The sequence below is a fragment of the Myotis nattereri genome (genome assembly GCF_964212035.1).
Source record: "Myotis nattereri genome assembly, chromosome: 3".
Taxonomy (NCBI): Eukaryota; Metazoa; Chordata; class Mammalia; order Chiroptera; family Vespertilionidae; genus Myotis; species Myotis nattereri.
In genome coordinates, this window is record NC_138077.1 from 24,906,453 (window position 1) to 24,920,088 (window position 13,636).

Genomic DNA, 13,636 nt, shown 5'->3' on the forward strand with positions numbered 1-13,636 from the left:
TGTCCCACCCGCACCTAGCAGTTCTACAGGCCTGTGGGCCAGGACCAGCTCCGTGTGCAAAGCTCCTACAAACTTCTTGCAGAGTAGGTAGAGAGAAACATTTTCCTGGTGCTGCCCTAAACAAAATTTAATTACATGCATCATGCTTAATGTTTAAAAATCTCGTTTTCTAGTCAAGTCAGAGGTGGATTTCATTATGTTTGCCTAGAAAATAGCCTGGTGACAAGTGAAAAAGCTACCTGCAGAAGCCTGTTGGACTTCAGGTGGATCCACAGGGAGGGGCTGTGAGAAGCTTTACTTCTCAGCTCTTAACCAGAGGGACAACTTTTCAGGGATCCTGAAAGAAGCTCTAGCTAAATGAAGGTTGTGCCCCTTGAAGTGTTGTTTTTCAGCTCAAACGATGTCTCCTGCAGTTCATATGTTAAACAGTTGGGGGTCAAGAGGGGATTTAGACCTACTTAAAGCACAGTGTTCCCCATTTCCTTATAGAATCTCCTCATTTTTAATTGGCCTGGCCAGTTCCTTTATCAGTTGTACTCATGCAGTTCATGCCTTAAGTGCCAATTAAACTCTTGGGCCTATAACTGCTTTCTTTTCACACTTGGAAAAAAAATATGAACCTTTAAGTTTTATTCAATGGAAGCTCAAGCTAGCAGCCTGGAATATGCCCCAGTCCTGGGGAGGTGCCCAGACGACTAGACTGAGCAGCTGACATGCAGCCTAAGTTCTGGTTCTGTTGCAAACCAGCAACTTTAATAACCAATATTCTCTTTGTTTCTAATGTTTTCTATACATATGTATTTATTAAAGTAAATGAAGTTGCATTAATATTTTATAGACAATTTTTCCCATGTAAAAATACTAATGTAATATACTTGTACAGAAATTTTATGTATAGTTTTATTTCATTTTTCACTTATCAGCACTTTCCCATGACAATGTATATTCTTCAGAAGCACTATATTTGATGCTCATAAAATGCTTTATTATTTGGATATTTCATAATGCATATATGTCTACTCATTTTCATTATTTCTATTGTCTTGCTGTTTTAAATAATTCTGTGAGGTCAGTCCTTGTACATGAAGTTCTGTTGTCATCTCTGATTATTTCCTTAGGATAAAATTCAAGAATTGGCATTATTGAGCCAAAGAGTATAAGCAAGTGTTTGTTCTGTTCTTTGTTTTAAAAGTGAAATATATATTTTAAAATCCCTTTTAAGAAGCTGCTTTTGCACTCATTTTTATTCTACAGATTCTGTTTTTCCCCCCTTTCTTTGTGCTGGGAACCCGTAGGCAATGTGAATTTCTTACCCTGTTGTGTCTTTAAGAGGGAGTTAAGGTCTCCCTGCCTCCCAGCCAGCCTCCCTTCAGTTCTCTACTCCTCCTTTTGTCTCCCCAGACTGAGCCCCTCTGCTTATCATTCCCATCCACACAGCCATAGCATTTACCACGCTGGATCCTAAGTGTCTGGTTTCATCTTGCCATTAGGTAGTAAATCCTTTGGGGTTAAGGACTATACTTTGCTCATCTGGATTGTTCCAGTACCCAGCCTAGTAATTTGCGTGCAGTAGGCATTGAATGAGGGAACAAAGAACATAAAATGATTTTGTACACACAGATGCACATGCACTTATGCACACACACAGTCAATCTTATAATTAGAGGTTGGAGAGAATAACATGGTCGTATTTTCTCCATTGTTAATGTGCTGAGGGATCTCACTTTTTCTGTGTTCAGATGGGCCAGATGGAAGTAAAGTCAGGATCTAATCAGATTTTGGGGTAAGCAGCCTTCTAGGAGGGGTAGATTTCAAGTCAGTTTGTAGTCCCACTGATGTCAAAGTAAGCTAGTTAATAATAATTGGATCAAGTTGGCCCAAATCTGATTTGACTTTAGCTATTTACCCTAAATACACATCATTGTTCAACCTTTATTTTAGTCCTTTAAATGGGGGATAGAAATGATTGTGTTCTGTTTGTATGGAAAAGATCCTCTGGAAATAATTTATGTAATTACAGAACCTGCCAATGGCCCGATTCACAGGCAGCTCAGCCTTGGTTAGCAAACATTTGTTGGTACCTGCTATAGCATTTTTAAAATTAAGTTTCATAATTGCTAGGTCAGGGTAAAATTTAAGATATGTAATATGCAATAGACATGTGATATCTCTCCATCTACACACTTTATGCAGCTACAAAATAAGCATGCATAGAAATCTAACAATTTATCTCTGTAGAACTGAATATAACTTAGCTTTGAGTTTGTATTAACTGATACTAAAATTTTACTCTATTCATTTCCAGGTATATTTCATAATTTCCTGATTTTTCTCAGGTTTTTATGTGTATATACAAAGTGAGTTCATGTTTCCATCCCTCTTTTCCCCAGGGGCGATCTAAGTATTGGGATTTGTTACTGTTCTGGCACCGCTGGGATGACCCAGGGTCTTCAGGACATGTGGTTGGATGGCCCACATCCCAGCTCTGAAGCTCCTGAGAGTTGCCATTCCTCCCTCAGGGGCAGCCCAGCAGCTCCTGATTCACACTAGACCAAGTGAGCTTCTCCTTCAACCATTGCCTCTCCATACTGGGGCAAAAGTTGATTTCTTGGGCTATGTCGTGGAAAGCAAGGTTTAGGTCTTCTGGGCTTCGAACTCCACATAATTCTTGAAGATCCACACATCAAGGGCATCCTCTTGTTTTCCTCTTTCTCTCCCGTCTTCCCTTCTCTGCCAACCACCACCACCGCTCGCCACCCTCCTGCCTGGCCAGTCTTAGTGATCACGGGGAGCCAGAAGAGAGGACTCAGGGTGCAGGAAAACTCACTGCTCCATCTTCATATGCCTGTGGTTTAGACCAGAACCTGGACTAAAAAAGATTTTTATCTTGAGAATACTGTATCTTTGTGAATTTCCACAGTCACCTTGACATTCAAAAGCTAAACATGACTCTTTCTGTTTGCACTTCAGCCAGAGCAATTCTAGTCTACCCTGGGATGATTGGTGCCTCAGACTGAATAAAGGAGGGCCATGCACACGCAGTGGGGCAGTAGCTTCATTAATATCTCCAACTGTCACCCTCCAGCACATGTGTATATATGCAATAGGTTTATAGCTGGTGGTCATTTAAATAAAGTTAATAACCTCAAAGGCCAGATTTGTTTTTCATTGAAACCATACGGATGAGGGTTGATTCTACGCCAAGAGAAAGAAAGTGTAATTCTCTGTTAAGCACCAGATGAATCAGGTTGTACCTTTCATTTTCAGCCTTCTTCTCTTTCCTCTCTCGGCCTTTCTTCTCTTGGCCTTTAATGAAAAAGCAAACAACTCTTTTAAGAAAACTCAATTTCCAAAGTTCTAATAGGCGCCACTCCCATAGATTTATAAAGAGACAGAGGTACTACCTGTAATTTGCTGGAAACCTGAAGAAAAATGAGCTATCTCACCGAAGAATCAGCAAATAACACAAAGACATGAAAAAAATATATAGTCCGTGCTTCTTTGGCTTGTATAGGAAGAATCAGAGAACCATGAAATTAATTTTATTTGCCATTAAGAGATACTAGATCTAGAATCCAGGATGCGATTATGTAATTATAAATTAATTTCAGTTAGCATGCTCTCATCTGAACTAAATGTCAGCAGTAGTTATGAGAAGTATGTTAATGAGCATCACAGAAGCTTGTCTGCTTGCTTGTTCTCAGGGTGCCCAGGGAGCAGAGATAAAGGCTCCTGCACCAAGAGGGCCTACTGTGGTCTTCAAGACTCCCCAGTGCATGTGATCAGTTTAATAGGGAGCAACTCTCTCTCATGTTCCTCCTTAACTGAAAAGGAAGGGTTAGAAGGGTATTCCCAGACCACACTCAAGTGTGAAGTAAACATGATTATTGTAGCAGCTGAAATGTGAAGTTGAAGAACATTTCAATTTCAAAATGGTGTTCAAGAGCATCTGATGACACATCTATATTTTAACTCTGGTGAAGTGTGAAAATTAAATGAGTACTCCATCAGATTCTACGGATGAATTATGACCTCCCCCCTTAAATAAATTGGTTTTTTTTATAGTTAGGGTAGCATACCTCATTTGTGAAAAGACCTTTCTGGCATTCACACACTATTTCTTATTTCTTCTAGTCATTTCGTTAGTTATATGTGTGCCGAAGAAGAGCCCAAGCATAGCTAAATCTAGAATTAAACTACATAGCCCTAGGGTTTAAAATAATAGTATTTGTCATCAAATTGACTGCCTCATGTTCAGCCAGTGTCAAAATCAATGGTTGATATTTGTGTTTACGCAGAAATCACATGGAAGAAATGACGATTCTAATTTGTAATCGACCTTTTTCTCACAAATTGTTATTCCTGCCACTCTGCCCTCCAGAATGTGATGAGGGGAAGTTGAGGCAGCTCAAGTTATAGAGGAAGACCCAAAAAGGAGCCATTTGGGGGGGTGGCTTCTGTGCATGCCCAGTCTGGAGACTCACCCAAGCCTCCTCGCATGTATATATGTGCCCCATCGCTGCTTTCTCTGTGTGGAAGCTCACGAAGAAAGTTTGCCCTCCTGGGACTTCAGGTCTTGGTGACCCAAGGTCTTAATGTGTTCTCAGCAACAAGGTATTTTGTCCTGTGAAGTAAGATTAGATTGTAAACTGTCTCTTCTAATCCTGCTAAGATTATAAAGCCCAAACAAGAAATTGCTTACAGTAAAGTGTCCTGGTTTGCTTTAGAACATTCTAGGGCTTGCAGCCAGGATTCAGGCAGGTTTCCACAGAAGGAAATAGTGACATTTCAGTGATCCTGAGCCCTGCCTGCAACTCTGATTTCACATCGGGGACGCAGCCATTTTGGCCATGGCTCAGATTCTATTGTTAGCATAGGCAGTCCCCACTTCCTCAAAGCAGAACCTTCCGGAAAGCTGCGTCATGAGGTTGCTCTTATTTACCCATAGAAACAATGGGATTGTGCTCTTGACAAAGGAATGGGCCGGCCATGAATCTTAAGTATTTCCAACGCGTGAGTAAATCTGAACAGCCACACTCTAAATCCCTCGTTGATAAGCCCGCCTTGGACAATAAGCCCCTGAATCAGGTACTACAAGGAACAGAAACACCCAACTTAAAAGCCTTAAGTAGTAAAGACATTTCGTGTCTCACAGAACAAGAATAGGCGAGTCCACACTGGCTCAGCAGTTTCATTTCGTCTCAGGAACTAGGGCTCTTTACTTCTGCTCTTTCCTCAGCACAGTGCCTTGGACTGAGCCATGTCCCCTCAAAGTTGCAAGATGGTGGAGAAACACATGAGCCAATGGTAGGCCAAAGAAGTGAATCATTTTCAGCATTGAGTCCCTTCCAGTGAGAGAGAAAGCCTTTCCCAGAAGCCCCAAGCAGACACCCCCTTAAGTCCTTGTCCATGGAACACCCAGGACATTATCCTAGACTTTCCTCCTCTCCTTTATTTCCTTCATTCTCTATGACCTACCCTTTCTGGTGTTAAATAACCTGTCCCGTACCCTCTATTTCTGTGTGTACTATGTCAATTCAGATCCTCATTAACTTGACCTGTTCTCCCTGCTTCCAGTTTACCTTTTACAGTGCCATTGAACTGATCTTTAAAACACAAATCTCACTATATCACTGTCCTGCTTAAAACCCTTCAGTGGTTCCTAATCACATATGTGATTAAATTTCCATTTTTCTTCCCCTGGCTATAAGAATGACCTCTCCCCTCTTAAAAAAAAAAACAACAAAAATCCTACATGGCAGCTCAACACAGCAGATGATGGATGGAGAGTTGCTGTGGCTGGAATGGGGATGGGGAGGGGGTTCAGAGCTCCGCCGGTGGATGCTTCTGCTTCCCTCTCGTGGAGACCCCAGAGCCTTTCCTTAGATCCTCTGTAGTCAAGGCAAGCAGAAGCACCTACCAGGCAGTGAATTTGGACCTCAGGAGTATCATTCAGGCAGCTGCACAGACTGCGATGGCAATGGAAGAGAAGGTCAGGAACGTACTCTCTCACAGAATGCGGAGTGAGAAGGGAAGAGGGCCTTCTAGAAAGACAGCTCCAAGAGTTGTGGTGATGGAATGCCCCCATCATGTAATATTCAGTAGCACAATGTTTCTAGTTCATCTTTCAAACTCTGGCAATGTGCCTTAGAGGAGAAGTTATGCTCTGATTGTGTTAGGCAAGTCAGCCCAATCAGATGCTTGCAGACAAGGTGAGAATGGTTTAGAAGACCAAAATGCAACTACTATCAAAAGCTGAGAATAACGAATTGTAACTGTGTGAATAGTTCCTGTGTTTCCATTTTCATTCTTACAGTGTTGTTTTTTTTTTTAAAGTAAAATATTTGCAGTTGGCTTTGATAATCCCTAAGATTAGTCTTTTTTCCTTTCACAAGGATTTCCATATCAGAAATCCTGAATTGACCAACATTTCATGTGTTTCCATGTCTGATCAGGGTAGTTTGAGGTTAATGGGCTTAAGAATGGAATTACAAACCCTATATAATAAAAGCCTAAGTGGTGTCATGCAACGTTGTCGCAAGATGGCCGCTGCAACATAATCACAAGATGGCCACCATAAGATGGCCAGCAGGGGAGGGTAGTTATGGGTGATCAGGCCGACAGGGGAGGGCAGTTGGGGGTGAATAGGCCAGTAGGGGAGGGCAGTTGGGGACAAGATCAGGCCAGCAGGGGAGGGCAGTTAGGGGTGACCAGGCCAGCATGGGAGGGCAGTTGGGAGTGACCAGGACTACAGGACAGGGCAGTTGGGGGCAATTGGGCCGGCAGGGGAGGACAGTTGGGGGTAATTGGGCCAGCAGGGGAGGGCAGTTGGGGGCGATCAGGCTGTCAGGGAAGCAGTTAGACATCAATCAGGCTGGCAGGGGAGCAGTTAGGGGGCAATCAGGCTGGCAGACAGAAGCGGTTGGGGCAATCAGGCAGGCAGGCAGGCGAGCGGGTAGGAGCCAGCAGTCCCGGATTGTGAGAGGGATGACTGGCAGTCGGACATCCCCCAAGGGGTCCCAGATTGGAGAGGGTACAGCCTGGCCTGAGGGACACCCCCTCCTCCGTGCACAAATTTCGTGTACCAGGCCTCTAGTAGAGCTATAAGAACTGAATATGCTAATTCTCCCTGCTCTTGATAGCAACCTGTATGGATTCTTTATGTCTATTTAAGAATTCAGTCTTTTGTGTTGTTCCATGAAGACTAAAGAGCTGTTTAGATGCAGTTTACATTCTGTTATGGAATATGACTTTCTTAATGAGGAGGTTAAATATTAATGAAGACTAATTGATGAATAATTTTAACAAGCAAAGGCATTATCAGTATGAAGCAAGCACTTAAAGGGTTGTGCATTCCAGCATGTATTTGCATACGCGGTGACATTGTCAAAAGGGAGGGAGGAGGGAGGAGAGGAGTTGGATAGGGCATCGGGCAGGTAATGAGGGCAGCTCCAATTAGACCAGACTGTCCAACTCTATTTGCTTTAATTCATTCTCATTCCAAGAAGGGTTTGAAGAGAACGTGTCTTTTTGTGTCTTGTGTGGGCTTCAGGCAAGCAGGTCTTCAATCTCGTCACCTTGCCCCCCTCCTCCCCCGCCAAACCCTCCCTCCTGTCTACCGAGGCCTTATTTCTGCCATCACGGTAGGTTTTTCTGCTTCTACCTTTATGGTCTGCCCCCACCACACCCTGTTTCTAACCACTAGTCTTTGCTGTCAGGCTGTGCAGGCAAATTTGTATAGGCAGCTCCCTCACAGCTCCCAATGGCTTCATAGGATCTGGCTGCTGGCACCTGTCAATTACTGGCTCTTCCAGGCTGTCCAGCCGAGGAGCACCCCCCCCCCCAACTCTCCCCACTTTCAAATGGATCTTCACAGAAACTGGGCACTGGCGAGAAGCAGAAAATATGTGTCAATTGTCTGAAGCTTCAAACTGATTGTTATTCTCTCCTAATCCTTTTAAATGTGGTATGTGTTTAAATTAAGAGTAGCGGAGACAAAATGACTTGGGAAAATGATAATGTTATGCTCTCCTGTTTCAGTGACACGGTAACTTGGTTAAGAAAATTGACTGTCAGATTTGATCAGTGTTGTTGACTTGAATAGCTGTCATTCCCAGGCTGGAGTAGAATTCTCCCCCAGCAGGAGCGGTTTAATGACTGAAGGATCCAGTCACCACATGAAGCAGCCGCACCTCCATGCATTGCTGACCTCCTACATTGCCTCTCTCTTCTGCTTTTCAGGTACCACGTGCTTGATTGCTCTGCTGTCAGATAAAGACCTCACGGTGGCCAACGTGGGTGACTCCCGGGGGGTCCTATGTGACAAGGACGGGAACGCCATCCCCTTGTCTCATGATCACAAGCCTTACCAACTGAAGGAAAGAAAGAGGATCAAGAGAGCAGGTGAGCTTGTGAACGCCTCCAAGGCCTGTCTGCTGTCTTGCTGGGTGGACAGGGGCCTTGCTTGGATAGCCCCTGGGGCATCAGAGGTTTAGTTACCTGCAATTAGTAGACCCCCACAGAGGCTGCCACTGAAGCAGCTGAGACTGGACTTTGTAATATTGCCCAGCAAAATAAAACAGCCGCTGAATTCGCCCTTCTTTATGGCCAAGGATTCCAAAAGGGCCAAAAAAGCCCTTTGCTCATTTAAAAGCTAACAACATCTTTGGACCCCTGCTTGCCGTATCCCGCTTCCCTCCAGCCATGCCAGACTACTAACCTCTCCCCAAATGATCCGTGTTTCTGATACCTCATGCTTTTTTTCTTTGTTTTAAATATGTTTTTATTGATTCTAGAGAGAGAAGAAGAGGGGGGGAGAGAGAGAGAGAGAGAGAGAGACATCGATCAGCTGCCTTCCATATACCTTCTACTGGGGATCAAGCTCTCAACCCGGAATTGAACTGGTGACCTCTCGGTGCATAGGACGATGCTCAGCCAACTGAGCCACACCGGCAATTGCTGATATCATGCCTTTGCAAATGCCATTCCCAATGTCTAGTACAGTGGTTCTCAACCTTCCTAATGCCGCGACCCTTTAATACAGTTCCTCATGTGGTGACCCCCAATTTCATTGTTACAAATTGAACATAATTAAAGCATAGTGATTAATCACAAAAACAATATGTAATTATATATAAGTTTTCCAATGGTCTTAGGCGACCCTGTGAAAGGGTCGTTCGACCACCAAAGGGGGCGCGACCCACAGGTTGAGAACCGCTGGTCTAGTGGATAGCAATTACTTGTCCTATAAAACCCAGTTTAAGGGTGTCCTTTCGGAAGCCTTCCCTGTCACACAGTACCACAGCCTCCCCGAGCTGGGTTAGGTGCGTCTTCGTTCCTTCCCCAGCATCCTCTGTGTACCTCGTGGGTCACCTTTTACAAAGTATGGTTCTCTTATCTGTCTTGCCTTCACAACTGGGAGCTCTTTGAGGCAAAAACAGTCTGTCCGTTTCTCCAAGCACCTTGCTCAGTACCTGGTATAAGTAAATACTTTCGGGGGTGGGAATCCCCTTTTTATTCTTTTTTTACCCCCCACAGCTAACAGCTGGGGATATAAACTTACATTCTGGAATCAGGATGGAGATGGGGAATGTAGTAGACAGCCTTCCCTTTTGGGACATCTACTGTGGTATGTCCCCTCCTGCTGTTGTGTGACAGTTTGCTGCACCCAGTTGGGCCAGATCATGTTGGTCTTTCTGTCTCCATTCTTGAGGGTGTCTCCAGCAACAGTGACACCCATCCCTCTATCACAGGATCACTGGGTTGGGAACCAATCCTAGCCATTGACATACGCTTTCGCTTTCCCTACCTCATGAGGTCGATACTGTCATCCTCACTTTACCACCAAGAAAATGGAGCCTCCAAGAGGCTTGTGTACACAAGTATGCGTGGCTAGTGAATGGTGAGACCCAAATTGAGACCAGGACTGTCTGGCTCCAGAGCCCATGAGACCACACTTCCTGAAATGTTCTCAGACATCCCCGGCCCAGCTTCATACTCACTCCGTCCTGATCATCACAACTGGAAATCATTCCTTCCTCCTCTTCTGGGGGTGCTTGTCTCTCCTGCGAGAATACTACTTTGTGCTTGTAGCTGTTGGTACACGCGGATTTTCTTTCCTGCCAGACTGTCTAGCTCTTTAGAGAAAAGACTGGATTTTGCACAACTTTATAGTCTGCAAATCGCCTTGCATGGAGTATGTGTTTAATAACTACCTGACAAATAATATGTGAATGAACAAAGTTCTAATTACTTTAAAGAAAAATAATAATAATATATACTATTGAGTGCATGTTACATTCAGGCACTGTGCTAAGTGATGTACATGGAATAACTCCTTTCTCAGAACTCAGTGGAATAGGTACTATTATTGTCCCCATTTTGCAGCCAAGGAAACTGAGGATCAGAGAGATAGAGTTTCTCATCCAAAGTCACATATAGCTGGAAATGGGCTAGGAATAGGCACCCTGAATTAAGCTCAAGCAGCCTGACCCAGAAGCTGAGCCTTGAAACACTGTGCTAAAATACACAGGTTTTGTGTTGTTGTTTTTTAATCCTGATCCTATTTGGGGTACTGTTTTGAGAACTAGAGAGGCACAGTGAAGGGCAGTCTCAAACTAAATGATGGATTCCAGTGCAGTCTCTGGTCCCCAAACACCTGCCTTTTCCCACTCTCCTCAAATCCCCACCCCCAAAGCTTTCTACTGTCAATCACTGAGCTGTCAAGGTGTTAAGTTAAAACTGATGCCCTCATCCACACACATCTCCTACCCTCATTATTCTTATTGATATTTTCTTGAAGTCGTTTAAGATACAAGGATGAGGGCAGGAGGACCTACTGGTAGAGTGTCAAAACTCAAGCCATGCGGCAGAGGTGCTGTTCCTTCCTGGCAGTGCCAGGGTGGGGTGAGGGGAGCACATGCGATATGTCACCTGCAGCAGGTCGGCCTTCTGTACACGTGCCCAGACTGTATGTACCAGGTGTGTGAGCTTTCTGTTGGTCAGGCTAATGAGCTCAATCTCTTCCCAGGTGGTTTCATCAGTTTCAATGGCTCCTGGAGGGTCCAGGGCATCCTGGCCATGTCTCGATCCCTGGGGGACTATCCACTGAAAAATCTCAACGTGGTCATCCCAGACCCAGATATCCTGACCTTCGACCTGGACAAGCTCCAGCCCGAGTTCATGATCTTGGCATCGGATGGCCTCTGGGATGCTTTCAGCAATGAAGAAGCTGTTCGGTTCATCAAGGAGCGCTTGGATGAACCTCACTTTGGGGCCAAGAGCATAGTTTTACAGTCATTTTACAGAGGCTGCCCTGACAACATAACAGTCATGGTGGTGAAGTTCAGGAATAGTAGCAAAACAGAAGAGCAGTGAGCCCTTCGGGGCTCAGCTGCCGTAGACTAAAGGACTTTCAACACACTGGTCTCCTTTAATGTCGTGAAGCTGTGGAAGTTACAGTTAGGATCCCCCATCCCAGATGTGGGATGCCCCTTCCCTGGTGGTCTTAGGTCTGTATCCAGTGACGATGAAAAGAGGGCCGATGTTGAGAGGCTGGAAGATCGTTTTTTCATGTTTCCCGATTCTTTCATCCAACATTCAAAATGTACAAATATCTAGTCGTAGAGTCACATGTGTGACGTGGATGGCGTATGTGCCATGTGTTCTCCCTTTTAAGGTTCTTTTCAAGATTTCAAGATCCCTTACAGGGCCCTCCAGGCATCAGACTTTGGAGTAGTGAGCAGGGCAGGCCGCCCAGAGCTGCAGGAGACAGGCCCCGGCGTCCCCTGCGCGTCAGGGTGGCAGTTCTCTTACTGAGGGCAGAGCTGCCCTGAGAAGGCTTTACCCTCCTGCGCCCAGGTTTTCCACTCCGCAGCAGCCCAGAAACCGATTTGGAGTGGTTTGCTGTTCCGTGGCTGCTCTTGGAAACGGAGGGAAGAAGAGACTGCAGTGGCTACACAGCAGAAGTAACCTTTTCCCTCCTCCCTTTTCCTTATGTAGACTTGTGTACTAGCCGGTCTTTGTGCTAGTCTTTGTGCGCTTATACTAATCCTGCATGACCTTAACCTTTTGCTTACACCTTACTGTATGTAATAGGCAGCTGTTAAACTTCACAACTGGAAGCCACATTTCTTTTGTCTTTTGTCACCAAGAAACCTATTAAGGGAAGTCAGAAAAGCAAATCACAGTTATCATAATTCCTTCCATCTTTAAGGGTAGATAGGGGGCGGGGGGAATAATGGCTAAATAAGTCACAGAGCCCCCTTAGGAAGTTGCTTGTTTGCATTGGGAGAGAAAGTTGGGGAGGTTACTACCCTAAATTGAGCTCCAGCTGCCAGTTTTATGCCCTCCCCCTCTTCTCCTATCCTAGTAGCTTTCAAGTATCTTTCAAGGAGTGTTCTGAGAAGCAACAGAACTGCGTGAGTATTTCTCGAAACCCAGGCCAGAGTTCCCACCCACATTTTGGAGTTTGGTGGTAAATTGCGGGATGCGCTTCTCCATGACTGTGGACAAGCAGGTAGCTTCCCCAGGCCAACCATTCAGTGACCATAAAGCGGGTTGGAAATTCAAGATTAAACCGGTATTGTAAGGCAGCCCAGAGTTATTCTGGGGTCAAGCTTGCTGCTCTCTGTTTCCTATTACCAAAGTCACATTTCCAATCTCAGTATTTTATAAGTTAATTGACAGAAAATGCTCAGGCATCCTGTTTGCCTGACGGCGGTGGCTTACGCAGCCAAACAGGATTTTCCGTGCGTTCCCAACCCTGTGTCTGAAATGCCAGGGTGTCCACCTGGCTCTGTTCTTTCTGAGTCGACATTTGTCATTATAGCTTCTCAAAGGCCCCATTCGCTTTCCGCAGCTGGGGAGCTTTTCTGAAGCAGGTTCCAGAGAGAACCCGGGAGGATGAAGAGTCCCTCGTGGTCACCAAGGACTACAGTCTGTCGATTCCTCCCAGCACTTACCTTTTTTTGACTCCAATGAGAATGAATAACAGTTTCCCAAGAGCTTTGATTACTTTCGTAAACTGTGACTTTAGAATTCCAACATTAGGATTAGAACCTTAATAATTTTTTTAGCCATAGAATGTTCTAGTACAAAATACTTACCACCATGTAGACTGGGCTCTTTGCCTAATTAAGAGGCACTGAACAGTTGGATGTGTGTATTTGGGGTGGGGGTCAGGCGGGGAATGTGGGGAACACACTGACTATGGTCAGTGTGGGATTATCAGGCCAGGTGGCCCGAGTTTGCCTGAAGATTTAGAATGTTCTAACTCCAGAAAGTTACCAAAGCCCATCATCCAACTCAAGTTCAAGAATAAGCTCTTTAATTTTATGGTACACAGTCAATTTTCCTTTTTTATTTTTAACTCCAAAATTCATAATCACAAGGAAAGATGTTTTTAAATGCCATGATTGTTGTTGTTGTCCAAAATTAAAATAGTATGGTTTTGGTGAAGATGAAAAAGAAAAGCTACTAAGTTAAATTAGTAAGTTAGTGTTGTTTGCTGCAGAACATCTCAGTAGGTGGTGCTGAGGGCAGGAGTGCATGACTGTCCCCCCTAGCTGAGGTTCACACGGCATCTTCTATGTTTTGCTTTGTAGAATTAATTCATTTCTGACTTTAACCACGTAGT

At 44.5% G+C, this 13,636-nt stretch overlaps 1 protein-coding gene across 1 annotated transcript in view; it reads left to right on the forward strand.

Annotated features, from left to right (window-relative positions):
* PPM1L (protein phosphatase, Mg2+/Mn2+ dependent 1L) overlaps positions 1-13,424 on the forward strand; it is a 250,003-nt gene extending 236,579 nt beyond the window's left edge. Inside the window, exons 3-4 of the mRNA XM_081086785.1 lie at positions 8,242-8,403; positions 11,030-13,424. Of these exons, the coding sequence (XP_080942911.1) occupies positions 8,242-8,403; positions 11,030-11,376 (509 nt within the window). The 3' untranslated portion in view covers positions 11,377-13,424. The remainder of the gene's footprint in view (positions 1-8,241; positions 8,404-11,029) is intronic.
* Positions 13,425-13,636: the final 212 nt, after the last annotated feature.